We start from the raw sequence: 11,019 nt of genomic DNA on the forward strand, positions 1-11,019 counted from the left end.
CGAGCCGCCTCATGGAGCAATCTCGAGGGGAGAAATTATGTGTTTTTTGAGTGGGTGATCAATCACGTAGATGGTAACCGCGGTCAATAACATTCTTTTGATTGTACCACGCACAGGTATACTCGGTTGTGATTTTTGCTCCTTGATGCCCTTTATTTTATCCGCAGCATAATACGGAGGAAAAGTTACTAGAGAAGTGAGTGAAGAGCTTAACGACTAATAATCCACTGCAGGCATCAAATTTTGTCCAGCAGGGTAGGCCATACGAGCATACAGCAGTTGCGGGTAGCTAGCGCAGCAGCATCCTTTTACATCGTAGATTGAATTTTTGTACTGCTAAATACAGAAGCATCCATGGCGAGAGCATCGTAGTCCACGTAGAGGTGACAGATTTGACCACTTATTGAAAGGGACAAAACCTGGGGACGACTTCTAAAGGCTACTCCAAGGTGCTTACCGACACCTTCCTGTCATGAGTCTTGTGAAAATGACGTTTCAGTTCTTTAAGATACCGAAAGCTGTTTGACCTTCAGGTGACCTGTATTGCCTACGTTTTGAGTAGCAATAGACGTGGGTTGTCATCTGCACTTCTTTCCTGATAAGAAACAGTCATTCTGGGGGAGCGAGGCAAACCAAAATGAAATAATAATGGGTTTGAATCTGGCTGCCGGAATATAAGCAGGCGATTAGCTTCGTCAAGAGCAGAACCGGAGTTCACCGATGTATTATTTTGTTGTGGACTAGCCAGGATACTACGGCGTGATAGGAAAATTATAGAACGAGAATTTTTTGACGCAATATTTAGAAGGCAAGCTGGTGCATGAAACGGACGATGGACTTTTGAATAGATATTTTTATTTTCACGATATTGCAAGGATTCATTTTCGAAGAGAAGTCTGGAGAACTCTACGGTGTAACATTTGAACACCAGTCATTTATGTCAATCCCATGTTCGCCACACTATCTTGCTTAAAATCATTCCAGAATAATTAGCTTAGTTCGACGTGCTATAATCAGAAGCTTTGAAGAATTCGACTTAGAAGCACATCTGGAGTTGTTTTGGGTGGAGAATGTTTTACCCGCGGTCGTTTAGACAAGTTTGTGGCCGCAGAAATACCACCTAGATTTGAAGTCCACAAACTTTGTACGTAGTCTGCGCAACAGAGATAAATTAGAAAAACAGGCAATCAGCGTGCTTAGCGCGGCAATTCCAAACGCCCGCTTAGCACTTAACATACGCAGTGATTCACATGCTAAAAACGAAGAGGATGCGATACTTTTGTCGACGAAATACCGCCTTCAGGATCTAACGTATGCTTTTTTCATTGTCACCGCAGCGGCCTGTATTTAGAAAAAATGATTATATGAAAATTTATTGAGGATATCATTTGCCGCATAATAGCAGTCCATTCTTCAAAAAAAGCAATAAGGTACCAATGCAGCGGTCCAGTATTTGCCTGGCAATCCTCGTCGCAACATCTCGTATTGTGCATTGAAGTCACCCAACTGCACTCTGGTTATCGAAATAAATTATGACGGTTAGCACATCTGAACATTTGTCAGAATAATTCCACCAAAATTCCTTTGGTTGAATTGGCCGACTTCAAATAATGTGAGCAAAACCGTCTTATCCGGGGAGATGTATGCAACAGTGGCCGTTTCACAATAACACTGCATGAAAAAAGTATAATACTCGTGATTATGGGTTGCACGCTTCGTGAAACCTTCTCGGGTTTTCGCCTCTGATAAATGGTTTAGGCAATAATATTCAAAACAATTCTTGCGATAATGCCGACTCAGTTTACGGCAAGAAAAACTGATTCAAATTGTCCTACCCAAAGATATATACGTGCATATGCAAATAGAGTATGATCAGGCTTGTTCAGTTCCAATAAGCAGGGTCAGATTTTGACCCCACAGTGACGCACTCTCACCAATCCCATTTAACAAACATAAACTTTCGGAATGGCTTTGTACTGCATAAAATCGTTCATCATTTATTATTTTCAATTGAAGAGAACCAAACTTTCAGTATGCTGGCGCATTTGCATACTTGTGGAATTATGGATAAGCCAATTGCGGAGTCTGCATTAATTTATGCTGAAATTCCATAGAGGATTTGAAGTTCTGGCCTCAACAGTCCGGCGTATATCATAAGTAATGCAACTGCTGTGGTAGTCAATATTCGCAAACTGTATCAAAATAATGAAGCAACTAACTTTTCGCGCCCGTTCTGCTGATTTCCTGCTAATATTTTGGAAATTATATATGTTGGGCCGCGTTTTCCGACTTGCCGCTTAAATTATCTCGCAGAAAATTCAACTTCTCAACACCATTACAGATCCGCTGATATTTCTGCCTGTATCACAAGCAAATTCCCTTAACTTTGAACAGAAATGTTTCAGCCTTAGAGGAACGAAGTCAAAACTAAATGGTTAAAAATGTGAGCAGGGATATATAGCCTAATAATGACAAAATAAATAGAAAATCCGGATCTATTCGGAATGACTGACAAATTCTGCGTGGTCCACCCTTTGAAGTAGAGCGTTCCGAATAAAAGCGAGGCCTAAAACCAACGATAAATGATGGTGCCCCAAAAATATGGAAGCAAAACACGTTTGAAGATTAATATAAATAGCGCAGTCCTTGCAAACAACTTGGTATTTATTATGGACGACTTGGCTGTTTGAATAAAATCGAAGCGTGATATAGAGCATATAGCTGTAATGCCTTCCTATTTTTCATAAAAAGAAGATGGACAATCCTGTGGCAGAGCCACGGGAAACCCAGATCACAAATAAACCAACATGTCACATGATAACAAATAATGAAGCATTTCGAATTATTTGCGAAAGGTGAGCTTAAACGTGCCGTATACACCAAAAGTGAGTGTGACCTGATCGTGTTGCGCGAAACAATTACGCCAACGTGTGTCTTTCATTCGCTGCTGCAGTTATCTCCAAGTAATTTGTGCGTTCGTTTCCAGAATTAAGGTCCATGGAGGGTCACGAAAAGCAAGTCGCAGAAAATTTATTGTTTTCTGCCCCTCTTCCATGAACCGGCGTGCTTAGACCCCACATGTATTGTTTCAACGTTTGTCACTGAGTTAATCACTGGTCTGCGAGCTCATCGTTGTTGAGTGTTCATGCGGAAGGCTGCACTTATTAAACAGTGAGTGATTACAATCAGTTTTTGCTGATAAGGAAGCTAAGTTTGTTTTAATCCCGTAAAGGAAGTTGCTTATTTTCCCACCAGTGACTGTGATACATATTGTTCTTGCGACGAGAACTGCCCAATGCTTGTTTGGGCGTATATCACTGTGCCATGTTGTGACAAAGCCCAATTGAGCATGCAAGATGAATACGATCGGTTTTTACCTTTACACAATCAACTCCCCAGTTTACATGCGTTGACTGCTTCGAAGATTAGATGGTTCATTCACTAGTGTTAATCGCTTGAAATTTTGTTGACCTCCCTCCCGGGCAGGAGCTTTCGTGATTTCAATTTACTGTTCACGAATACATTTAAATGTCAAAACATCGAAATACATGTGACTTGAGGCATTTAGAAAATGACCCGATGCCCTAAAACGTCCAACTGTGGTTTACTAGTCACCTAGTGGGCTTGATGCATCTTCTCATCAAAGAATGTTCCTGCGACCTTTAATTTCTTTGAGTTCCCTTATGGACTAGGGTGCATGCGTTCAGGTTTACTGCATAACCAATTTGGTGGCATCGTCAAAGCCTGTTTTTGATCACAAAAATCAAAACTGGATTGCAGTAAGGTGGAAAGGTTCGTATGTGGTGGTCTGTACTGCAACGTAATACAATCCGTGGCTGAATGGAAAATGATGTTATTATTTCGGTGGTAAATCCTTACTGCCATTTGCAGGCTGGACGATCGTGGACTCATAGGATCAATAAATGGAAATCGTCTGGATGCAGTGGCCGATTGCGGACACCGGAGGTCAGATTCATCAGCGATTTGTCAATAACGGATTACTCGGTTTAATCAATAGTCCGACCGGGTTTTGTGCCGAACAAAGTAGACAACCTCAGCTATGCGGAAAACTTTCACTGCAATTTACAGTGATCACAAGGAAAAGCTTTTCTGTTGACAAAATGTGCAAGGCGATGTAGACAGCGTGAACATAAAAACAAATTTATAGATAAATGCCCCCTTTTTTAGAGTAGACGATTTTGATGTCAGTTCACTTTGTGCTTAGTGATTGATGGAAAGATAAGCTTCCATTTTCTTCATGTTGCATATTCGTTAACCGGAAAATGATAGGTGTTTCGCACGCCTGTTTATGCACAAGAGAAACTGATTACTTCTCATGCACATTAATTTCAATATACTCAAACTTGTTCAACTGCGTCAGCCGGTTTGGGCTCATGTAGCATATTTACTTATCGCAGTTGCTTACAAAATGTTTGCAAAATCGGCCTGATTTTGTTCATTAGAACTTTCGGTGGCTGGTCGACCAGTTTTCGGATGATTAAACTGTACTTATGCGCGCCAAAAACACTTCCTGACCAGGCATTCTTTTAACCTTCCGCGTACGTATTGTACTATTTGTGTCCGAAATTTACAAAAAAGTATACGTTGAAATCGTACACCAATGTCATGCAGTTATTCGTAGGCGGACGTACGCCCCACACCCCGGTTTAAGAGTTTCCTGCTACAGCGGAATTTTCAGTAGACCAGCGAACTCAATCCACCTGTTATGGCTACCCATGTGATTTGGCAGTCGTCCTGTCAGGTAACTGCTTCATTCCAGTTTAAGCAAAAGTAATTTTTGTGCCAGTACCCGGACTCAAATATGTAACGTTTGGCCACATGCACGTTATTCTACTTCCTACGCCGAAGCCTCAAGTTAGTAACTCAAATATTTAAACAGTCCCCATATTTTATGATGGTTGCTCGCATACTGATAGGTATCAGCGAAGGATAAGGGTCGATGATCAGGTGGACACGTCTACCTATATATTAGCATGTAATTTATCACCTGCCATCCAAGATTGCGTGCAAACTATTGTACAAAGGATGCAGGCCATTATGACTGGAGGTCACCTACACATCCGCTGGGTACGGAAATCCTGCTCTTCAGGGAAAATGAAGGCTAACTGATCTTTGTTTTCATGATATGCGTCAAGCATTTAACTGGAAAAATCCAACATCTCGGGCAAGGATTCCTGAGCGGATGCTGAAGTTTGGTGGGGTATGGAATGTAAACGTATATGCTTTGAAAATTTCAAAATAAGGGAATCGGACGCAAAAATTTATCGGAGCATTTCCCAAATAAGATTCTTTGAAATCTGAACACAGCATTTTTATTTCACCAACATATTCAAATAGATATACTGCATGCTTTGACCTAAAGTGCCAAAGGGTTCAAACGACTATATTTTGGACATCAACCCTATGATGACGTTTATTCCATATCTAGCTTGCTGCCGGGAATGCCGTAACAGCTTTTTAATTTAATTTAATGAGTCATCCATAAATCGAGCTTACTTAATTTTGACCACTAATCAAGCACCAGCCGGTAACTCCATTCCTCCTATAAAATGAATGCTGCACAACATCTGGTAAGTCATTAGTTGCCGGCGTAGCGACTACATATATAACCAGACAGATATATTGTTACTTACTGAGCCTGAGGGCAAATACCACAAAAAATTCTCCAGCTTTACTTCTGCACACCCCCATGCTATGAAAGCTATACGCAATTTAACCAGTTGAATGGGAGAAAGACTATATCCGAACCTAACTCGGGGGTCGTGACCATGTTGGTAGTGAAACACTTAAGGAAATATCCAAGACCGACCCTCATCTAACATAATTTTGTACTTTATGGGAATCGAAGATTATCTGGAAGCGGCTGCCGAAACAACCATGCATTTTGATACATGATACATGGGTATCATAATACAATTGCTCGACGACAAAAATAAAGTTCAAACAAGGAGAGATTTCATAAAATTGCGCTGCCCATTTTCTACTAGAAAATAATCCGCCATTATTCCTTTTGTCCACAGAATCAGGGCTATTGAACCAGGCGATCAGTGCTGCATTGTACAATATACGAATTTTTAGTAGCCAGGAGGAACCATTCGACCTTTTATGTGATTACTCAGCCGTGGTTGAGCAAGTGCCACCCTCCCATTGTTTGAAATCTTATATCATCTGGGATTCCACCCGTTGCGATGGAACACACGCCGGCATAGTATTTAGCATTCTTTTGACTTGTCAACCCGTAGACGATCATAGATCCCTCCGCTTCTCCCTTAGCTAGTTTGCATTGTTTCATATTTTTTGACACAACAACAACGGTAGCTTATTTACCATATGGGGGTTCACGATCCCTGAGTAAACGCAAACTGTCAAAAGTCACATTGTAGCACTTCTCATCGGAGCAAACGTTCATGCAATTAGGCACCGAAACAGCAACAACCCCGAAGGGTTTATTGTAGCCACGAAGATAAAATGTCGATCCAACGAAATTGGTTTCATCACATATGAGTGTAACATGTCTATAAATCTACTCAGTCAATTCCTTTTGAATCCTCTGGCTAACAATTTAACTGCGAATTTTGTGCACAGCAAGAAAAATAAATGCACAAAAACTTTCACACAGCCTCATCGGAGAAACGTCTAAAAGCATGTACAAGTACTGCACGAATTTCGGACGGAATCGACCGCGTAGCATGCTTCTGCAATGTGAGGCTTTCAAAAATGAAGCCTGTGCTTTGCTCACTGTGCACTGAGCCACTGAAAAAAAGTGGAGCTGACTATGCATTACCTGAATTAATTGATTGCAAGCCATGAGCACCGTGTGCATCCCACCAGGTATTGGCGATTACAGATCACAACGGAAACTGTTCAGTTCCCAAAATTCGACTTATTTCAACGCAAAAACTACAAGTTGGATACATGTGATCCGATTTGCATATTTTCGACTTAAATGCCACATCTATGAGTCCACCTACACAGCGCTGCACTAAAATGTCCGCATAAAGTATCACTTCAAGAAAGGTTTTCAAGGCTGCCGTGTGATGGAATATCGTATAGTTACAATATGATCTTACACTTTTGTAGACGGAATTGTGCTCACTGGTTGACATTAGACGGTGAACTATTTATGTACGCATTAACAAAACCGCATCAAATTAATCGCTCGGTGATTTTGTATTGCTGTTTATGTGGCAAGCCATGGAGATTTCAAGCTTTTGGCTACAAATTCACCAAAGTACATGTGACCTGGTTCAATTTTTAACCGGTTTGTTAGCTTTGCTGCGTTGCATTCCAAAAGGCATTTGTATTCTTGTGTGGCTTTGTGATAACCTATATAGTGGGCAGCATGTGTATAAATTCTTTCGTTCGTCTAATTTAGTGAAATTAGTAAACCCCGCTTTTGGCCACAAGGGGTTACTATTCTTGATTTTCCGTTTTCCCATAAACACATGCCCGATTTAGGTATGGAGGCATCGTTGCGACTCCGCTGATAATTTAGCTTTAAATGCCGTTTTCCAGGCCGAAGACTGTGTTGGAAAACAAAAAAACGATGCCTAGAAGGGGACAAATCGTGGATCACATATATAGGAAACTGGCACGGAACAGCCAATATATCTGTCTGATTTTATCTACATGAAGGTAAGTAGATCTCAACTGCGGTAACAAACTGCCCCATTATTGGAAGCGAATCATTAGCCGAAAGTTGTAGTCGCCATCGCAAACAATTAGGACTCGACGGCCACACTCATCTCAAATGAAATCTTCGGATTACCCTTTCCTGAAATACGCAAGCGGTTGAAATCAAATGGGATAAAACTGCATCATATACTCATTCACAGACAGAAATGCGGCATCACCAGATAGACTAAATCAATTTTTGGCATAGCCAACATTTCAGTCCAAAAACGTTCCAATGTTTTAAACCATGCGAAGTAGTGCTGGTATGATTCCCTCACGCCCTTGTGAACTACGCGTGCGAAAAAGTTGCTGGGCGATCACGAAAATTATCCCCGCTCATTCATACGAAAGCAAAATGGCAGCTGCATCTCACTTTTAATACATTCCTATTATTCACACAGCTTAAATCCTCTTCGAAGCCGCGTACTGAGCACTTTATGCACGAACTTTGATTTGATCCTTAAAATACGACCATCCTCACTGAAAATTGAGATAACGGCTTTAATATGCAAACCGAATGAAGGCGCTCTAGCAGCTGACAAATATTACCGCGGATCTGTATTTGCAGCGAGACAGTAAAATGATCCCGGCATTTGGTTTATTTTACTACCAATGGCGTCCCCAGCCTACCCTTGGTTAGAATTGCCAACTGCTGCAGTCCTTGGTAGAAAACGACGTAAACTGGAAACAATTTACACTTTTCTTCAAATGTAAGTACGTGGGTCCATGTGCAGAGTTTTTCATGATTTCACAACAACCAGCGCCAACAAGCTAGAAAATCTTTAGCGCTTATGAAAATAGCACGCGATTCTATGAAGACAACAATTGCAGTCTTGATAAGAAATGTACGTTAACTTCTGTGAGCGGATGGATCGCTATGTAGGGCTCACACAGTGTGACCTTAGCGTTTCCCATTTTACTCAGTCAAATTAAATTTTTACTTTTAAGATGCAGCAATTTACACACTGGTTTGAAGCGAAACGTTGAACATTTCTTCAGCAAATATATCTTCAGCTGACCGTACTGGATTATACTTTTGCCGTCCACGACTGAAGCTGTCCGTTTCGTCTGATCTACACCGCTAGTGGATTTAATTTATCTTGATTCTTTGCTCACGCCCGATGCCTACGTGATGATTATGCCAGTTACGTCTTTAGATCCTCTATGGACTTGGACAGATGCCAAACCCACTTGACTAATAAGAAAATTGCGTGACCAAAAACAAGCAGAAGCGATGAACTAGTGAAAACTAATTGCTATAGTGTCACATTTGATTATTTTCATGCATCCTGAGCGCAGATAAGAAGCGATGGATGAAGCACTATGACTTTAAGCAAACTGGTCGTTGATGTGCAAAGTGGCGACGTTGCTCCAGTATCCTCCTGGGAACATTTATCCAAATGCAACGCACGAGTTCTGTAGATGGTTGCAAAAGTGACTTGAACTGATCTATGTAAGCCTGGATGAATTATTTGTTTGTACTCAGTCGGTGATTATAAATTAGTGAATATGTAAGTTGCTCTTTGAAGAGCAACGTCTTTTTGACCAGGAAAGCGTCGCTGTAAACGTCCAGAAATTTAGCACCCATTGCGATTAGATATGTAAAGTAACCTGAAGGACTTGCATTTTCCCTCCCACTAGCACAGCGTTTGTCATGCTGTTGTGCCTAAAAAAAGGCAGAGTCACTGTGTTTTCCCAGGCTTACAAAGTTACTTAGAATTTGAACAATGTGTGAATGTTTTCTTGAGAACCGCTTTCGTCGAGGCGAAAATTTAAAAAAAAACTAGCCAACACTCCGTCTCTGAGGTATTTCATAAAACCGAGTATGATGGTAAGCAAACTGCTAGAATAAATGACGTGCAACAATTAGGAGTCCCATTCAGTTAAAAGCAAATCATAATTCATCCAGCAGAAGAATTTCTTTTTGTGTCGGAATTTAATGTGCCATGGAACCAAAATATCTGGAATGACCTGACTGGTAATTAGATCACAAAAATTTAACAATGTGGTGTTTCCTAAGTGTGAGGGAACAGAAATAAGAACGACCTCATATTTCACCTCACGGTGCGCTTGCACCGCGTGTACCACTAATTCAACTCGGCGGGTTTCAGGTGACCAATATAATAGCCGCTTGAATTCAGATAAATTGTCAAACTCAATGCCGTCGTCCACGTGCTGAGGTGGATTTCCAGGGAAATGTAAGTGTCTCTTACACTTTATGCATAGGTTATACGTGCGAATTCCATTGCCATATAGGCGCAGAGTATTCTGTAATTGTACAGCGAATCAAGAGCGCACTGAGCTCTAAGTGTTTTTTAAAACAGCTCGCCACCGCACAACGACCTAGGGTATTTTGGCTTTCAAACTTCGAGAAATACACATGCGAGCTAAGGAGCTAAACCCATTTTATCAACTTGTGAGCGAGCGTGGATATCAGCGCCTGTTTACTCGCCCTTAGATTTACTGGTGCAGCAGTAGCTACCAGTGTAACGGCGATACTGCTGAATAGGAGGCACGCGAGTAGTATGTGTTGTTCGTATAATTTCGCTTTGCGTCGATTGAAGAAGGGAGTTCTGTTGCGGAATTCGTGGGGGCACTTTAATACATTTGCTTTGATTTGACCGACGAATGAGTGGTGGCACTGAATTTCTAGGATGACTCATTCGGGAGAAGATCTGTGTCCAGTTTTTGTAACAAAGATGCAGATTAGAGTTTTGCTCCCCTGTTCAAGGGTCTGTATCCTGTCCGTTGGCATTTCCGAATAAACAAATCCGCAGCGAAAGCCTTCTTCTTTTCATATGGTGCCGTGACCAGGATAAGGATCTGAGGAAACTCTAAGTGACTGTTTGATAACTTTGCAAAGTTCTTTGGCTTTCAGTTTTGAATATGTTATGTCGTCCGACCTCTGGTGGTTTCAGATATTTTCGATCGTTATCCTGGGGTATAACAGGCAATAATGAAGCCGACACTCAAGTTCCTCATGTAAAACTCACTTTGCGTGTGAATCGCACCTCCACACCCGCGCTCAAATGACGCTTTTTGACTTAATTGCTTCCTAATAGCTTCGCGATCAATAAATAGTATCTTTAATTCGTCTGGGGAGGTATTATTGTTGTATCAGTTAGTTATTCATATGTCCAGGTTTGCAGTTAGCTGACTTCAAATGTTTCAAGGTGAGAATGTATTGATACTTCATCACAGAGATGAAACTTGCTGGATTGAAGAAATGCCAAATCATTCGTTTATTTGTCCGCATACCTGCGAATATAAAAATAATCAAATATAGCATCCCACCTATCCAGTTGCCCATTGAAGAGTGGGCAT

At 41.2% G+C, this 11,019-nt stretch overlaps 1 protein-coding gene across 1 annotated transcript in view; it reads left to right on the forward strand.

The window, feature by feature from the left end:
• Positions 1 to 2,827: 2,827 nt before the first annotated feature.
• The window catches only part of T265_09624 (hypothetical protein), a gene marked incomplete at both ends in the record, with an annotated part of 22,201 nt that continues 14,009 nt past the window's right edge, over positions 2,828 to 11,019 (forward strand). Inside the window, one exon of the mRNA XM_009175752.1 lies at positions 2,828 to 2,885. Within this exon, the coding sequence (XP_009174016.1) occupies positions 2,828 to 2,885 (58 nt within the window). The remainder of the gene's footprint in view (positions 2,886 to 11,019) is intronic.

Source organism: Opisthorchis viverrini (assembly GCF_000715545.1).
Source record: "Opisthorchis viverrini unplaced genomic scaffold opera_v5_289, whole genome shotgun sequence".
NCBI classification, from domain to species: domain Eukaryota; kingdom Metazoa; phylum Platyhelminthes; class Trematoda; order Opisthorchiida; family Opisthorchiidae; genus Opisthorchis; species Opisthorchis viverrini.